The 19033-nt window shown below is 47.6% G+C and overlaps 1 protein-coding gene across 1 annotated transcript; it reads right to left on the bottom strand.

Annotated features, from left to right (window-relative positions):
- Positions 1 to 2647: 2647 nt before the first annotated feature.
- LYRM9 (LYR motif containing 9) lies at positions 2648 to 17776 on the bottom strand. Its single transcript, XM_074343101.1, has 4 exons — positions 17670 to 17776; positions 6566 to 6708; positions 4832 to 4924; positions 2648 to 4324 (listed from the first exon to the last, which is right to left on the bottom strand). Exons 2-4 carry the CDS (start codon positions 6689 to 6691, stop codon positions 4307 to 4309), a joined length of 237 nt encoding a protein of 78 aa, XP_074199202.1. The 5' UTR covers positions 6692 to 6708; positions 17670 to 17776; the 3' UTR covers positions 2648 to 4306.
- Positions 17777 to 19033: the final 1257 nt, after the last annotated feature.

Raw genomic sequence — 19033 nt, forward strand, 5'->3', positions numbered from 1 at the left:
GGATGTATCAATACTTCACTCCTTTTATTACTGAATTATGTTCTGTTGAATAACTATATATTTTATTTATATAACATTTTATATTATTTATTACTTTATATATCTATTTATATTACATTTATTTATCCATTCATCAGTTGATAGACATTCAGTTTTTTTTTTTTTTTTTGCTATTATGAATAAAGCCATGAACATTTGTGTGCATGTGTTGTGTGAATATATGCCATTTCCCTTGGGTACACACATAGAATTGCTGAATTATAAGGTAACTCAATGTTTAATATTTTGAGAAACTTCCAGACTGTTTTCCAAAGTGGCAGCACTATTTTACACTCTCGCCCGCAGTGTCTGAAGGTTCCAAGCATTCAAGAGGTATTTTCTGACACAGCCAAGTATACAACGGAAAGACATAGGGGCCTGGACTAGAGATAACATGAAGTCAGTATTGTGGCAAAAAAGCAGAAAAGGATGAGAATGTTCATTTATCTACATGCCTGAGGGCTGGAGGCTGAGGCTGGACTGGACAATTCTTATCACTCCAATTTGAGAATTTTTAAGATTCATGGTAATAGGAAAGCAAAAATGACAGAAAAACATGTTTTCAAATGAAAATATTTCTCAGCCAGACTTGTTACAAACAAATGTTATGTGTGTGTGTGTGTGTGTGTGTGTGTGTGTGTGTCTGTGTAAATGTCAGCTAAATGTTCATAAATAGGAAAATTTAGGAAACATGATTTTTTAAATTTGATTTTAAAACTTCTAGATTCCTGTGGGTAATCATGGGTACCCAAAATAAAATGTTTATACACATTTCCAGAAACCACAAAGATCAATGAGAACAAATCAAACCACCCATAACACAACCTCAACAGTATTCTAGATGGAATTTTTGATACATAAGGGGTGCTCAATGTTTGCTGAATTAAAGGATAAATTAATGAATGACAAAACAAAAGAGCAAATGAAGTAATGATGATTAACATGCTAGATCCACAATAATTCTGGCACCTAGCCTTATGAGCCAAAATCAATAGAAAAATGTAATTGGGATTCAGATTAAGGCCCTAAATGTAGATACCCCACCAGCACCTGGCACAATGCCTTGCACGTAGCAGGAACTTCACAGACATTTGCTGCATGACTTGAAGTCACAGTCCTTGCCTCTGGAACTCACTATCTGGTGGAGCAGATGGACCTTTAATCCCATAAATGCCATCCAGTCTGAGAAGTACAGGGCTCTCTCTGGGTAGCAGTGGATTACAAAGGAGGCGCATGCCCATGAGCAGGCATTTGGACAGTTTCATTCAGTATCAGGTTTCTTCAAACCAACAGAATATCTCTATATCCACCTCCTAACGGCTATCAGCTGTTGTCGATACCATAGGGACACAGCATCTCTGGAGTCAGTGAATCCTTTCCCACCAACATCTGGGGAGGTACTTCATTCTCTTTCAGCTTTGAGCAAAAAATGAACAAGAGGAGCTTCATTAGACCTCTGAAACTGACTGGTAACCTTGAGGTTGGCTGTGCCCGAGAGCCCCTGTGCCACTCAATTTCAGCCACTGGCCCAAAGCAGGCTCCTCTGATCACCAATCTCACCTGCTCCCATTCTCAAACTGATATGGGTTTTCCTGCCTCCACTGCTGACCTGCCTCCTGCCCTGTCCACAATGTTCTCTGACACCATTACCTTGCAAATGGATCCTCACTCTCCCAGAACCCCAACCTGTTCATGCCATGTGGATTTGCCCTGCTTCTCCTCCTATCTGAAATGCTCTTCTTGACTCACTTACTCACCTGAAAAGACAAAATTTTCTCCATTAAGACTGAGCAGAGGCTTTACTTCTTCTGTGAAGCTGTTCTTTGCTTCCCCTAGCATCACGTCTTCTAAGATTTTTTTTCACGTTAACTGCCAAATGCAAACCAATCGGACGACACTGGCTCTTTAAAAAATGAATGCAATCTTAGGCCAAATTTAAAAAGCAGGTTATCAAGAAGGGAGGTAAAAATCCTCTTTGTATTCTGCTTTCTTCAGATTACATCGAGAGACAGTGATTTTCAAGTGTGGGCCATGGACTCCTGGGAATCCCTGAAACCATTTCAGGGGATTCTCAAAGTCAAAACTACTTTCTTAATAATACTAAGACTTCATTTGAGCATCAGTGATAAGAAGAGACACACACATGTACACACACACACCAGCGCTTAGGTAAGAAATAATCACCACGTCTCCCAGCCTCCTCCACTATTAGAAAGCAATAAAATAACTCCAACAAAAGAGACACATCAGTGTGCCTGGGATTACCATTGTCCCATTAGATGCACCACCTGGGCAGCAGGCACAGCTGGCCCAGAAGATTCTGCAATGACCGGTGCATGGTCCCTCCACTCAAGGGATTCACTCTTGGGTGAGGGAGACAATTACATAAAGAGATCATTACAGAACTATCTCTTTGGTCCACACTGTCTCAACCACACTGAACAGCATGAGCAAGTGGTGCTGTTTTGAGCCTTTGCTTAAAATGTCCCTCCACTCCCGCCCCACCCCCAAGCTAGCAAAGAAAGCCCACCCATGTCCCCCTTCTGTGACAGCAGGTTTCCCACTGCAGCAGATCCAAACTGGAAGAGGGGAGATACTTCAACCTTAATTCAAGTTCTGAAATTTTATTTTTACCTAAGACTGGTCATTTCAGTTAATGAATTGAGACTCTGAAGAATGATCCTTCCCAGGCAGCTTTCCATCTGCCAGCCTCTAGGCCTCAACAGCTAGTGTGGCAGCACACGGTAGGGAAACACAAGAGCTTTCACAAACTGATGTATTTACTTCATTATTAGCTGATCAGTTGAGTGCACACAGACGTGTCTGAGTCACTTTAAGTCACATGACTGCGAGGATACAAACGCACGCTAGCTCATCCTCTGGCTGGGAGTCCTTGGGGGTCACTCACATCCCAACGTGGCTTCTCTCCGTGTCTTCTGGCTGCTCCGCCCACTCCAGTCATCCCGACATTCCCTGCTGCTCTCCCTCCTCCCTTCCTCCTCCTTTCCTCTCTCCCTTCACTCTTCCCACCTCCATCCTCTTTCCCTGTTGCTCTCCTTGCTCTCCTAAATCTGTAGTGTTTGGCAGATTTAGACAGACCTGTCTTAGCAGCTTTGTGACCCTGAAAAGGGGCTCAGCCTCTCTGAGCTCCTGTCTCCCCATCTGGCTCCCCAGGCTGAGTTTGGGTGAAGCACTTGGGTACTTTAGGGCTCATGACTCTTTGCCACAACCCAATGAGGCAGGTACAGTCATCACTCCCCTAGAGAGACAGGGAAACTCAGGCTGAAGGAGGTGAGGAAAGTTATCCAGAGCAACTTGCGTGGAATTGGGATGCGACCCAGGTCTGCTTTCTCCACCGATTTCGGACTCATATGACTGCTGTTCCTCCTGCCTTTCCTTCCAAGATGGAGGCAAAGTAGGGAAGAGCCGGTCAAAACAGACTGCAAGTCCGTGGCAGCCTGAAAGTGCTGGCGTTTCTCGCAGCTGCTCTGGTGTTCTTCCTTGTTTCACACAGGCTGCGTTCCACTGGCTCTGGGACACTGTACACTCAGTGAAGGCAAGGACCAGGGCTTCTGCTGCTCTGGGCAGGAAGGCGTGGTGTCAGCAAGAGCAGCTGCTGGGTAGACTGCTGGGCTCGGTGAAACTGTGAGGGCTCAGGGTGACAAGCAGGGACAGGACAAGCCCACAATGAACTAAGACGTGGATGGCACTAGAGAGATGTGCAGAGCATGGCGGCAATGGCAGAGGACGGCTTCCTCCGACAGACATTTACCAGCACCCCTGCATACCATGTCCCGCGTCAGGCTCTTCAATTTTATCTTATTTAATACTCACGAAGAAGGAAACTGGGCTTGAAGCCAACACCCTTGAAAAGCTGCTAAGCTGGGATTCAAACCCAGCTCTGTCTGGTTCTAAAACCCATGCTCTGTCCTCTGTACAGGCTGCCATCTGAGGGGACGCCAGCTCCAGGTCTCAAAGAATGACGTCCAGAGTAAATGAATCACTTTTAGAGCAAAGTGAGAACACACTCTCCCCAAACTTCCCATCATAATGGCTAGAAAAGCAAACATAAAGGATGCTGGGGACACAAGAAGACGAGAGAAGAACCGTCTGAGCAGATGTCAGCTTCTCCTACCCCTGATTTCCTGCTCCCAGCCAACAAGGCCAGTGGGTATCCCCAGACTGCTGCTGCTGTTAGCACCAGGCAAAGCGAGGGCTCTCCACGGCCGTGTCTCCAAGGCAGCGTCACTCTTTAGGCCCTGGAGTCTCAGTTTTGTTTTTTATACTGCAAGACAGACAGATCATTAGGAGTGGGTGAGGGAAGTCAGCGGGGAAGGGAGGACCTGGGAAGTTCTGGGAACTGTGGTCACTAGACCTCAGTTGCCTCCTGCAAGGGCTTCTTGGAGGTGGTGGGACCCAGTCAGCAGGCACCAGATGGTCAAATCTCTGGTTGGTGCCAATGGAAGAGGAAGCTGATGGGGTTGGGGAGAGAGAATAACAAAGACACCGGGAACATTAGAACTAAAAATTGTGATGTGTCTAGGCTTCCTTTAAGCTGAGTCTTGCTCAGAGGGAAAAAAAAAATCTCAGGTTAGAAGACGACCCTCAGAAGCCATCTAGTCTGATCACTGAGTTTAAACAAGGAATCCCAGGGAAATTCTGGGAGCGCGGCGCGGAGGCCTCTGTAGCACTGATTGTTCTCAGCTATGGGGCAGGGGCGACCCCTGGTGGCCACGGGGATTACAGCCATCAACCCCCAACTCGGACGTGGAAGCCGGAGCCAAGCACTTACTTTGTTCAGGATCCAGTCGGCATCTTCAATGGCTCGTTTAATAATCTGCTGGATCCTCTCAGGGTTGTCCTCATCTGAATGAACTCGGAAACTCTAGAGGTTTAAGCATAAAATGACTAAGCAAAACGAATCACAGGACCAGCAGCTTCAGGGCACTAGTCACTGCAGGCACTGTATACTCAGCATCGCTCTCACCCCTCCACAGTCGTGATGACACCACCCGGATATGAGGGAGCAGAGGCTCAGAAACTCGAACCTGCTGCTGAACCTTGGGGCTATTTAGCACCAACAGCTGAACCCTGGGCTATTTGACTACACAGCCTGTACTCCTACCAGCAGGGCAGCTGTAAAAAGGAAGACCAGCCCCAAGTTACCCCTAGAACAACCTGGGCCCAAAAGTTATCAGGTATCAGGGGCCTAAGGGAACCTTCCAACTCTGTTTCATCTGCTCTTCCCAGGAAGCTGCTTGCACCAGGGTGAGAGCTCTGCAAGGCTTCCCAACAGGAAAGACTAGGGTTTCTTGGACTCTGGCTGGAAAGCCACGCAGGGAAGGGAGGAGCAGCAGAGAGAGTGGCTTTGGAAAATCCAGGCAGGCCCAGTGCAGAGCAGCGCAGGGCTACTGTTTGCTCTGACCAGACGTTCACCTTGAAAAGTAATGTGAGATTCAGGTGCACAGGTGTGGCACTCAAGGCCCTTCCAAAGAACTGGTTAATTCCTCTGACCTGTCACTCTCAACCCGACGCGTCCTCCTACTCAGCTCCAGGAGCACTTCAAATGCTCAGCTCCAGGCAGTCCTCCCTGACTCCCTCAGACAGCTAACCGCTCCCTTCTCCATGTAGCCTTCTGTCGCTACCTCTATTTTTTATACTTTCCACATTACATTTGTATTAACTTTAGTTTTTAACTTTTTTTTTGAAATAATTTCTAATCCACAGAAAAGCTGCAAGAGTAATACAAAAGAATTCCCTTCCAGAATCACCAGTTAACATCTTGCCACATTTGCTTTACCTTTCTCTCTTTATATGGGCTCATATACAATTTTTGGAAGCATTTAAAAGTTGCAGATTTCATGCCCTTAAGCCCTGACACTTCAGTGTGTACAAACAAGGGCATTCTCCTACATAACCACAGTAATCAAATCCAGAAAATTTAACACTGATGTAAGACTGCCATTTAATCTACAGCCTGTATTCCATTTCATGAATTTCCCTAATAATGTCCCTTATGATCATTGTTTATTCTGGTCCAGGATCCTCTGGGATCACTCCTTATATTTAGTTGTCACATCTCTTTAGCCCCCTTTAAGCCAAAGCAGCTGTCTGCCTTTCTTTGTGTTTCATGTCGTTGACAAGTTTGATGAGTACAGGCCAGTTACAGGGCAGACAGTCACTCAGTTTGGGTTTACCTGATGTTTTCTCGTGATTAAATTCGAGTTGTGCATTATTGGCAGGAATGCCTGTCAAAATGATGTTATGTCTCACACTCTATCTGAATTGCTGTATTTAAGTCCTGGTATGGAGCTGGTGTGCTGGATGACAAATCCTGTTTTCTGAACAGAAACCAGAGAGAGGAGCTGGGCTGGCCAGCACTGCTTTCCAGTGGCTCTTACCAAGCTGCCACCCCGCTACCCCCAACCTGAAAGACCATCCCTGCCCGCTGCCCTGGCCTCCAACTCTGTGCCAAGCCCCTTATTACAGGAATCCCTCCCACCCCAAGACCACTACCCATTCCCACCTGCCGGACAGCATGCTTGTAATGCTCCTGAATGCCCTTGGTTGGCAGCTGCTGGCAACAGCGTAGCAGGTATCGGTAGAGCTGCAGTGGCCTCTGGACCAGCTCGGCCCCTGGCAGTGGGGCCATCGACAAGACTTCTATCCCTGGAAAACACAGCGCATCACTTCTAGGCATCAAGCCAATCTTCAGCCCTGGCCCCCAGTTTCCAGTGCTCTGGGAAGCAGACATATTTGATACAGTGCAGAGGCCAGGTCCCCTAATGCCACAGCCCACAGAACCCTGAGCTCAGGCTGGGCATTCAGTCCTGCAGAAGTCTCAGCCTGAGCAGGCCTGCAAGGACCAAAGGTGAGAGGCATAGCCTCATCCTGTCGTCTTCTTTCTGGAGACCGACTTCAGGTGGCGGGTAAGGAGGTTCATGACAGGCAGAGTAGGGGAGGTAGACAGGAAGACCCTGTGTCGCAATCACTGAGAAACCAGGCAACTTGAGGCAACAGAGGGGAGAATGCCCAGAGGTCTGAGCCTCGCTACCCAAAGTGTGGTCCTGGACCAGTAGCACTGACATCACCCAAGAGCTAATTAGAAACACAGAGTCTCACCCCAGACCTACTAGACAGAATCTGCAATTGAACAAGATGTCCCACAGGCTCCTGCCTGGACCTCTACCACTGCATCTTGCCTGGTGTCCCTGCCTGAAGCCTGTCACTCCCCAATTGCCTCCACACTGATGCCCGATTGAGCTCTGGAACCAGTTTGCTGGGCTCACCCATAGTCAGACCCAAGGAACTTCCCCCAGAACCCCACAAACTGGCAAGGGCACCTCTTGCACCTCTGTACACACAGGATCCTTAGCATGAAGCTCCCTTCCCCATGTAAGGAACTTGTGTTCATCCTTCCAGGTCCAGCTCTGTGTCACTTCCTCTGGGAAGCCCTCCATGACTGTCCCTGGAGGGGCTGAAGTACCCTGTTTCTGGAGCTGTTACAGTGCTTCCCACACTGCTGGGGATTCATCTGCTGCCAGGCCTGCAGAGCCTGGCCCAGGCCCCAGCGCTTTGTGCCCTGTTTGTTGAACTGGCCTGAATGGAATCTGTTATCTCCTCTGCACAGACTTCTCCCTGAAAGAGAAGCTCACTATGTTCCAAATGGAGGAGCTAAATGACCAAGATTAAGTGATGGGTCTTAGTTTTAAAATAACACGAAAACAAGACAGACAACCCCCTCCCTCTGAAAAAAGAGAACCAGAATACTAAATCTCAGTACTAAATATTAATTTACCTTAAACTAAGAAAGGAAACTTCTTAAGGAGCTAGTTTCAGAGGCTCCTTCATTCCATTTCCAGCATATTATCTTCCTGGCAACAATAAATGTCTGTCTCCACAGCTGTATTTGCCAACTGCTCCTGGTACTTCTAGACTTGATGCTCTGAGGACTTACCCCTCTCAGGGAAGCCATCCTGCCTCCTCTTCAAGCTTGAGACTGACACCACACAACAGATTGCAGAGCTGAGACCCTGAGTGAAACCAGGTCTGAAGAAGTCAGTTGAACCCAAAAACCATGCACCTGAAGGCAGTCCCATCCTGTATTTGGGTTTGTTGCCTTGTCACTTTCAACCAAGAGGATCTTGACAGATGGACAGATCTGCCCTCTCAGATTCCACTTCCCCATGAGCTTCAGTGGTTCCAGCTCGAAGGAAGAGTGCAAACAGGGCAAGGCTCTTCAAAAGGTCCTCCTGCCATGAATATCAACCTGCCAGTCTGACAAGCCACACAAAAAACAGAGGGGAACCGCATACTATGTGGACAAAGGCTTTCAAGGGCCACCACAGAGGACATACCACCGAAGTCCCCAACCTGATGGGCAGACTCCACTGGCAGGCTTCCCCAAACTATATAAAGCGCTCATCAAATATTGTAAAATGCTAGTCGTGTAACAGATGGTTACCATCTGCAGTCTTCAAAATTAACACTTGGAAAGAACACAACTTTGTTACATTACTTAAAAACCCAAGCAATACTTAGAAACCAACCCAGCAAGTATGGGCGGGAGATTATTTTCAGCTCAATTATAATACTTAGTCATTCTCAGTAATATCTAGCTGAGAATGCTTGTGTAGGTCCACTCAGAAGAGTTAAACTGAAGATGTTTTAATTTAATTTAAAGCATGGGTTTGCTATTATTTAAGGGGCAACGAACCTCACAGCATCACTGCTAAAACTGTAGTCAAACCCTATGGTCCTGGGAACACTTATTTCACATATCCTGCTCTTTGGACGTGACCTTACCCTCTCCACCTGGGCTCCCTGCCTCTGTAAAGACACCTCTGTCTTCCCAGGCAACCAAACCAAAGTGTTTACAGAGACAACCCAGACTCTTCCTTCTCCTCAATCCCCATGCCACTGGTCTCTAAGTCCTATCATATTCTACCTGGATGCCCCCCTCAAATCTGTCCCCTTCCCCATTTCCACAGCACATCCTTGGTTCAGACTTTTATTACAGCTCAGATGGATACCTGCAACAGTTCCTGGCAGGTCTCCCTGTCTGCCAATCTATTCTCCATTCAACAGCCAGAGTGAATCTTTCCAAAACATAAATCTCAGCAGGTCTCATTCCTGCCTAAAACCCCTGATATCCACCCTATCCCCATCATTCATGACAACTTTTCCAAAAAGGTGGCACAAATATGAAATTATTTTAAGCAGTACATGGACCAACATCTTTTTATTGTCATGATTTTATATTTATTTTCATGTGTAATGAGAAAACAAAATTCTGTTATCTCATAGGTATTATGACTTAAAACAGTTTAAAACGAATGGGAATAAAAGTGATTTTTAAAAATGTATAAGCAAGTAAGAATGCAGTTGAAATGTGGATATGACAAGAATCATGAAAGTGGTACTGAAGTTTGGAAAAGCGCTGGTCTACAGAATAATATCCATTCTGCTTTCTGGGGCCTCCAAGGCCCCTTCTTGATCTGGCCCCTCCCCTCCACCATTCATCACATCACCCATCACTCGCTGCTGAGTCCAGGCAAACTGAGCTCTGAGTGGCCCACTCCATGACAGCCTATGTCACATTCGCCTTTATGGTCTCAGCACACAGAATGCTTGGCATATAACAGATGTATTAAGGGTCTCCAGAGAGACAGAACCAATAGGATGGATGAGTGGGTTGGTAGGCAGGTAAATAAATAGGTAGGTAGGTAGGTAGGTAGGTAGATAGGTAGATAGATAAATAGATTTATAAGGAATTGGCTCACACAATGAATGAGGCTGGAAAGTTCAAAATCTGCAGAGCTCATATCCCAGTTTGAGTCTGAAGGCCAGCAGCTGCTGCAGAACCAGAGAGAGCCAATGCCCCAGTATGGAGGCCATGTCAGGCCGGAGAATTCTATCTTACTAGGGGAAGGTCAGTCTATTCTTCTAGTCTGGCTTTCAAGTGCTTGGATGAGGCCCACTCAACTGAGGGAGAGCTATCAGCTCCACTCAGTCTCCTGATTTAATTGTTAATCTCATCCAAAAACACTTCCACAGACACAACTCAAATGTTTGGCCAAATATCTGGGTACCCTGCAACCCAGTCAGGTTGACCCATACACTTAACCATCAGATGTTCAACATCCATGTGTTCAATGAATCCCCCTGTTTCTGCCTATAATACTCCTATCTGCTTCCTACAGATCACCTGATCCTTCAACACTCAACTCTGAGGTCTGGCACCTCCTCCTGGCAGCCCTCACTGACCAGGACTCCTGCCACCATCTTGCCACATTGAGAGGCCTGTGGATACCTCCAACAGCCCACCTTGCATTCCCCAGGCTTCATCATCTCTTGCCAGGATTACTGCAAGGGTATTTACCTGCCCTCAGCCCCCTTCCCACCACCCTCCACGTGGCAGTCACAATGTTTTATCTAACTCCCAACTAAAAACTTCCCACAGCTGGATGTGACATGATATTGTGAATTACTATTATTAATTTCTTAGATATAATAACAATGTTGTGAGTATGTGGAAGGAAGTCCTGATTCTTGGGAGATCCAAGTGGACACATTTAGAGGTGATGTGTCATCAGTCTGTAACTTGCTTTCAGATGGTTCAGCAAAAACACAGAGGGGGAGGTTATAGCTCAGTGATAGAGTATGTGCTTACCACGCACGAGGTCATAGGTACAATCCCCAGTACCTCTATCAAAATAAATAAATAAATAAACCTAATTATCACTCCCCCAAAATAAAACACAGAAATAGAGAAGATAGAGCAAGAAAGAGAAAGCAAATGTGGCAAAATGCTAAGACTGCATTTAGATGGCAGGTATAAGGTTGAACACTGTGATGTTATTTCAACTTCTATTTTGAAAATGTTCATAACAAAAAGTTATTTTAGAAAAACCCTTCCACCTCCTTCCGTTACCTAGTGAAGTCTTAAGCTCTTTAGGCTGATGCCAATTCCTTATGCATTCCTACCTGCCCAGATGCATTCTTCCTCACTCCTCCACCTGCCAGACACACTGACAAACCACCTATATAGTTCCTTTAATGATAAAAACAATCACCATCATCAACATTTCCAGTTACTACCACAACGGCCTTGCTGAGTACTTCTCCTGTGATGGGCACTATTCTAAACAATGCACATGAATTAACTAATTTTAATCTTCGCAGCAACTCTACAAGAGGGTACCACTATGCTCACCTTTTACAGATAAAGAAATGGAGGTCAAAAGAAGGGAGGAGAGTTGTCCAGGGTCACACTGCTGTGAGTCCAGAAGCCAGGCTTTCCACGTAGGAAGTCTGGCTCTAGAGCCCGCAGTGGGTGCTGTCTGGAATACTAGCCCCAGCCGTTAAACGGACTTCTCATCCTGTACTGAATTTTTGTGTTTCTTAACAGCCTCCCCTGCCCCCACATTTCTTTTTAGGGGATGACTTCTTCCCACTGAGTTTGGCCTTTTGAGACTGCCAGCAGTGGCTCCATCTCTCCTGGCTGCAAGGAGAGCATTAGACCTCAGCTCGGCCAACAGACTCTTCCCCACCTCTGGAAATGGGTTCTTGAACGGTGTTACAGGGAAGCAGAAAATGAGTTCATGCACCGCTGTGTAGTGCGTGCTGATCAGCCTCTTCCTGCTGTGGACTGTCCCTGAAGGGCCTGCCACCTGGCCTTCCAGAAATGTCCTGCCCAGTTCTCCAGCCCTCTCCCTTGATTCTGTGAGCTCCTAACACTCTTTCAATACATTGCTTTTTGGTTAATTCCTCCCCTTCCCCCTCTCACCCTCACACAGAACTAGACTCTCTCCCTTACCTGTCTGCCCACAGCCCATTGTGCCTGCAGAAATCACCTCATGCTCGGGTGTTTGCCTGTCCAGGTCCCCACCCAGACCAAACTCCCCTGAGGGCAAGGGATTGTCAGGTCCTCTGTCTCTGTTTCCTTGATGCCGAGCACAGCATGGAGCACAACGTGGACTCCTCCACAAATGCTTGCTGACTGAATAACCTCAAAATCCAACCAATCCCCAAATTTGAGAAAAAATTTGAGCCCAGCTTTCTCCCTGCCTTCAGGCAGGCCCTGGAGACAGTCCCGTCCCCTGCCCACTACACAGTGATGACCACTGCCCTCTGCACGGTCCTCCCTGCCTCGGCGCCCCCGCCATCACCTCTGGCAGAGACACTGTCCCTCTCCCGTTCCACTACTCCAGGCCTTTTCCAGGCTCTCAGCCTCCCTCCATATCACCTGCGGGAACTCCCCACAGGCCACAGATGCCTCCCACCTCACTCAGTCCCGAGAGGCCATCAGATCAGCATATCCTCAATGCCCCTCCACCACAAAATCCATCCTGGCCTGAGAACTGACCGATGCACTAAGCATGCTGCATTTTTACAACCTTCTGACAAAAGGCATTATATCCCCATTTTGAAGATGTGGAAACTGAGGCTGAAAAGTGGGTGGACGTACCCACGAATAGACAGCTAGGGAGTGCTGGAGCTGGACTGTGGACTCGGGCTCCAACTCCAGTGCTCCAGCCCTCCTGAGTTCTTGAAGGAAAGGGGGCCTCTCCTTTTCCAAGGATCTGTTAGGCTCTCAGCACCTCCCTCCTGGATTCACCCAACACCCTTCCGAAATGTTGCCTCTTCAATCCCTCCCTCAGCCCAAGTGAGCCTCTAAAAACCAAAATCTCATCTGTGAGCCCCTTGCTTGATGTCCTTTAATGCCCACAGAACAAACTCTAGGGTCATTAGTATGTGTGCTTGGTGGTGGGGGGTGGGTGAAGACTTTCGCCAATCAACCATGCATCTCTATCGCATCTGCAACCAAATCCCCACGCACTCTACACTCTGTCTCCTCTGTCACTCCCATGGTGCCTGGCACACAGTCGTCACTCAATAGAGGGGTGTCAGGTTGAATCCTGCCTCTCCCCAACAACTTTCCTGTCACTGAGTACTGACTGAGTCAAACAATGAAACACATGGCCCTAGTCATGGCAAGGCCAATATAGGATTACATAAGAGAGCACACGTGCCTGGTTCACAGTCCCCCTGGAACAGTAGCAAAAGGAAAAACAGTATGTTATGATGCCCTTGTAATGCTTCTATCCAAAACAGGGACAGCCTGTTAAAGGAACCTCTGGTGCAAACTGAGATCAGGAGAGGTTTGTGGATTTCATTGTTCAGTAGCTCTCTATACATGAGAGAGAGGAAAAAATACATCTTTTTTCCTTCCCCTTTCAAAGCAAGCTAAAGATCAGGTGACTTTTATTTAACTTCTTCCTGAATCAGAACTGAGTTCTGGTGACTCATCCTGCAGCCTTTAATGAATTAGTTATAATAAAAACACCTGAAGTAGCAGGCTCTCAGGAGATGTTAACTGAATGAATAGAAGAAACAGTCCAAAGTAGGCCGTCTTTCAAAACCAGGATGCCAAAGTGCTGAAGGCGGCCTTCTCCCATCCCGCGTCAAAGAATCTCTTCTCATTGGCAGGGAGTCACCCACCTTTTCTCCCTCAACGTGCTCCCTCCTGGCAGGGTGCTAAAAGTCCTTTCGGTTCTGAGCTAAGATCTGCCCTATAAAATGCTACTCGCTGGTCTGAACTCTGCCCTTTGGGACTAAAGTCTCCCTAACCTACTGCCAAGTCGGGTCTGTAATTATTCAAAGACAACCATCCCAACACCTCCCCCCTCCGCCACCCCCAGCCCTGGTCATTTCTCCTCCGAGATAACCATCCTATGACTGCCTCATCTCCCAGTGTGTCTCCATCTCACCCACCCTCCTCTCTCTGGACACCCACACACCTTCATTATCAATCTCACTCTTACACGTACTGTCCAGGGGGAAACCAGTCTGCTTGTGTTCTGACCGGCCCCGTGGGCGCTGGAGCTCAGGCGGCAATGTCACCTCCTTTACCTGGGAATCCAAGGAATGGAGCACAGAGTGCATTCTCTGCTCTGGCCCTCCCCGTGGCTCTGGCATTTGGCTTAAAGGAAACTTTTTCTCCATGAACTATTCTTAAGTGTGTTTCCCCAGCTTGTATGTTATTAATTCAGTCCAGAGTCACAATCTGCCACAATCTCTGGGGTCTATAATCCAACTCAATTTAGCACAACAAAAGCACAGAAATAATCACATGCCAGGGACAAATGAGGTACAGAGAAAGAGTAACCTCAGCAAGCTGTGACAGTCCCCCATGCAATGGCATTCAGAGCATCTAGCCCAGCTGTGATTCCGGACTCAGGGCCAGGACCACAGAGATGAATGGCCTAACACATTACCTGGCTCTCCTACCTGGAGTCTCTGCAGAGCTGCCGGCATGTCTTACTACCTGCCATCCAGGGAGTGATGAATGTGTGCCAGAGAGGAGTTGAGAGCATTACATGTGTTAACTCACATATCCTGACAACAATCTTAGGGAGGGGGTGTCATTAGCCCCATTTTATAGACGAGGAAACTGAAGCTCTGAGAGGTTAAGTAACTTGCCAGAGGCCACACGGCTAGTACGTGGTCAGGTGAGGAATCAAATCTAGGTCTGTTTTAGTCCAAAGCCCATGCCCTTACCTGCTTCTAAAATCACCTATGTCCATACCTGGGCCACTCACAAATCCTACCCAGATCGGGGTTAAGGACCCCACCGAGAACTCGCCCCAGGGCTCATCAGGACCAGGTTCAAGCGAAAGCACTTGACTATTGCTACTATCCAGTATTTGTTTTTCAACTTTCTCCATAAAACCTTGCTCCATGATTTTCAGAAACCCAAGGACCTCATCCATAGATTCCCTCTCCACACAGATGAAAAAATAGGTCACCAGGCTAATGTCAATTACACAAACAACAAAAAGGGGCAACTAGGGAAATGTTAAAAAAGCTCTTAGGAAATCAAACGAGAATGTGGCAGGATAAAGGAAAAGAGTTAAAATAAAGCCACAAAGGGAACTTCCTGGGAGCCAAGGGGTATCGCCTCACAGATGCTGAGAAACAAACCTTCGGCCCCCTTTAATTCCATTGTCTCTTTCCCTAACCTGTACTCTGACATAGGGCACCTAAAAATAAACGACGAAAAGTCATACATTTAAAATAAAAAACAGTAAGAAAAGAATGGAACTACAGAAAATAACCAGAAATTATGCCCTATTGAGCACTGACACAAGCTAAATTAAGCCTGCACAGGCCATTGTTTAAATATACAATTATTCTGCTGGATGGGGAAAGTCAAAACACAGGAACAGAGTGGTTCTGCTCCCTCCAACTCCGGGGCTCCGTCCATGGTGCACACATTCTCCTAAGCTAGAGGTGGGGTGGCGATCCTCGCTCCTCCAGTCCCTCTCCCGCAAGGTCAAGGCTCTCAAGACCCACCCCTACCCCCAGGCTTCACACCTCTGAGGACACTACGTCGGTTCCCAGCTTTGTAACAACACCTTGCTTGGACTCTCCAAACACCTCCTAATCAATCTCTGCTGCCAGTCCTACCCCCACAGTGCCACCCAAGGACACTTCCTAAAAAACACACCTTGTCACCCTTATTCTCCAAAACCTCTGTGCAACGTTCTTTACTCTCAGCTCTCGGAAATCTGGTTCCAACTTCCCTCATCAAACTCATGTCCTCTGGACTACTGCTCCCTCCTCTGTAAACTGGACAACATAAAATGAAGTTCATGGAGGGTGTTGGGGTACAGTTTACACAAGCTAACATAAGCACAGTTTCCAGCACAGGGACCGACATGTACCCGCTGCTTGGACGTCTTACCCTTTCCGTCTTCCTGGCGACCTGTGCTCCTTGCTGTCAGCTTCTGGAGGACAGACTCTAGTCACAGTTAACAGTGACTGCTCAGTAAATGTGTGTCAATTGATTCCCATTCACCGAGAGAGGAACTAAAGCCAGGAGGAAGGGGGCTGTCCTGAAGTCACAAAGCCAGCAGGTGGCAGAGCCAGGTCTCAAACTCAAGTCCTTGAGCTCTGAATCTTCAGCTCTTTCAACCACACCTGCTGTCTCAAAGGCACCCTGAGCATTTACCAGTTTGAAGTGAACCTGGTGAGCTATTCCAGCCACAGCAAACCAGAAAAATCTTCCAAAGGCGAACGGGCTGGTCTCAGAGCAGAGCACTCAGCAACCTGAACTGAATTCTATGATATTAGACCGTTTTGTGCCAATGGCCTCCCCTCTCCCCCTACAGGCCACAACACACTCTATTTGAGGGGAAAAGAAAGGAACTAGTGTTTTCTACCACGTGTCAAATACTGCGCTGGGTACTTCATAGGAGCTACTTATTCAACAACCCTGTTACTCCTACTTTACAGAGGAAGAAAACTGAGGCTCAAGGTTACACAGAACTCAGTAAGAGCCAAAGTTGAGTTTCTCCCTTCCTAACTCAAGGGCTTTCTACACACATCCAGGGCTTGTCTCTGAGGACCCTGGAACTGCAAACTCCTGGACCCTTTTCCTCCATTGCTCCCTCTCCCTGTGGTCTCTCTTCGCAGCACCCAAGGATCCAAATCTCACTGAGTAGGCCTTCTCTGGTCACACTATAGTCCCTTCTATTTTTCTTCACAGCATTCTTCACCTCAGCATATACTTAATATTTCTGTTTGTATTCATTCCCCCACTGGATTGAAAGCACCAGAAGAGCAGGGGGTTTATTTTGTTCCTGCCTGTATCCCGAGTACAGCACAGTGTCTCACACACAGACGGCACATGTGTGTGTGCTGAAATGGTCACTGAGCACCAGGGTGCTAGGCGCTGGAGTTACAGAAACAATCAAGACAACCCCTGATCTCCACGAAACTTACACGTTAATAGGAGATAATAATAAAAGCCAACTGTCGAATTATAACTAAATACTACAAAGTAGAATTCAGGTCCCTGAGAGATTGATTCATGGGGTCCCTCACCCAAGTCAAGGGTCAAAGAAGGTTTCTGGAAAAGGGGACAATAAATCTGAGGTCTGAAGGACCGGTAGAGTTTGGCTGGGTGGAGATGGAGGTGGAAGGGGTGGTCAAAGCAGAAGGCAGCCTGCACCCTATGCATATATGAAAAGACACTGAACTTTTGCACTTTAAGTGGGTGAATTGTATGCTGTGTAAAAACAAACAAGAGATTAGTCCTAAGGGCTCAGGGGTTTCGGCCACCTAGTGACTTGATCTATTAACGCAGATAGGGAAATCAAAACGTGAAGGTGACTCCGGGTAAGCGCGCTCCGCGCGCGCCGCGGGCAGACGGGCTGTGGCGGGGCCAAGTCTGCTTTTTAGAAAGGGCAAACTGAGGCCGACCGCGAAGGTGTGCGCCCGACAAGGACGTATTTCACCGGCGGGCCCGGCGGCCGGCTTCGCACAGGCGCCTGCAGACGCCTGGACTGCCGGTGGCCCCCCATCCCTCCCCGCGTCCTGGGGCCTCCTCAGCCCCGAGCCGCCCCCGCCAGGCCTGCGACGTGTCCGGAAGCCGCGCTCCGGGGAACACGGTTCTCCAGGAGCACGAGAGAGGCGGGGAGGGAAGGGGAGCGGCGCGGGTCTTCCACAGGCCGCGTCAGGCCGAGGGCGCCGGAGGCCTCCCATCCCCAGCCCGTCCCCGCCTCTCGGGTGCCTCCGTCCCCCATGAGCCCGCCCCCGCCATCCGCCGGCGCCGCGCTGCTCACCCGCCTCCACTGAGGTACTTCAACCGCGGCTACGGCGGACGCGGCGGCCACGAGTGCGCCTGCGCTCCCTGACCAGTCAAGCACCGCTCCCGCCTGGCGACTGTGAGCCGCGCGCCCTCTGCTGGCCGCGCGCGGAACTCGGGGTCTGTTTAGGCGGGAACCCCTTCCCTGATCTGAGCCCACCCGATTGAAAAAGAAAGCTGTCCTACTAACACTGTTCTTTGCCTTAAACACTCACTCTTCCTTTTGGCTTTTGCTGCCTCGGAGACAAGCCCTGAAGGCAGGCTCTCCCCATTTCCCTGAGTATGGATTGCTGCTTAAATATGAGGGGTGTTCAAGATCGGTGAAAAGCCTTGCGGAAGGACTTTTGCTAAACCTCCTGTGGTGATGACAGGAATTATATTTGGATGGGAATCTGCGTTTCGAGTCATTTCGTCAAATTACAGTCCCATAACACCTGTCAAAAGAATAAATATGACAGTAATAGGCATGCTTCCTTTCAGGCCCATCTATAATCATAATTGAGGAAAAGAATACAGAATTTAAACTCACAGCTACTGCCAGTATCATTCTTTGAAAATGAAATAATGCTGTTTTATTAAATAGGCTCTCCCCGCTTTCTAATGTTTAGAGCTAAAGTGCTTCTCTGAATTGATTTAAATACAAGTTTTATATCCTGAAAGAAATAAAGATGAGTCTTTATCTGAAGACAGACCCCCTGTTCAATGATGCTGTTGATCTTCGCTCAGCTGATGCGTAAAAGGGAGTTAGGTTGTTAGTGGATAATATTGCTTCTGTTCACGTTGCTCTTCTCTAGGGCTCTTTAAACCTATTTGTAATGAAAAGGCTGATTTCCTTACACAGACAGACTCCATGTGTAGCTGATTTAATAAGACAACTTTGTTATTTTTCTTTTTTTCTTTTGTCTTCATTGTCTTCTTCTTTTTTTTTTTTTTCCCAAGGAAAACATTGTTCCTTGGTGGCACTTAGGAATCTATTTTTCTCCTTTTAGGATAAGAGAAGCAGGAATATTTCTTAACCTAGTGTTTTTAAGTCTTTCTCTTTTTTTCCTAGCCTCCGTTAGAGTTTCCTTTCTTCTTTCCATTCTTCCTTCTCCCTCCTCTCTTCTTCCCTCCCTGCTGTTTTCCTTCCCTCCCTCCTTTCATCTTTCCTCCCTTCCTTCCTTCCTCTCTTCTTTCCTTCCTTCCTTCTTCTTCACCTAACATACTCACCTTGCTTCAAACCAGGTGGGATTTCCTGTCCTGAAATATTCAGATCATGGCCTCAACCCTTCCGTTTATTTTCAATATGTAGACTTGGACCAAATATATCTGAAAGAGACACTTGTACCCTCATAAATCAGC

Source organism: Camelus bactrianus, chromosome 16, assembly GCF_048773025.1.
Source record: "Camelus bactrianus isolate YW-2024 breed Bactrian camel chromosome 16, ASM4877302v1, whole genome shotgun sequence".
Taxonomy (NCBI): domain Eukaryota; kingdom Metazoa; phylum Chordata; class Mammalia; order Artiodactyla; family Camelidae; genus Camelus; species Camelus bactrianus.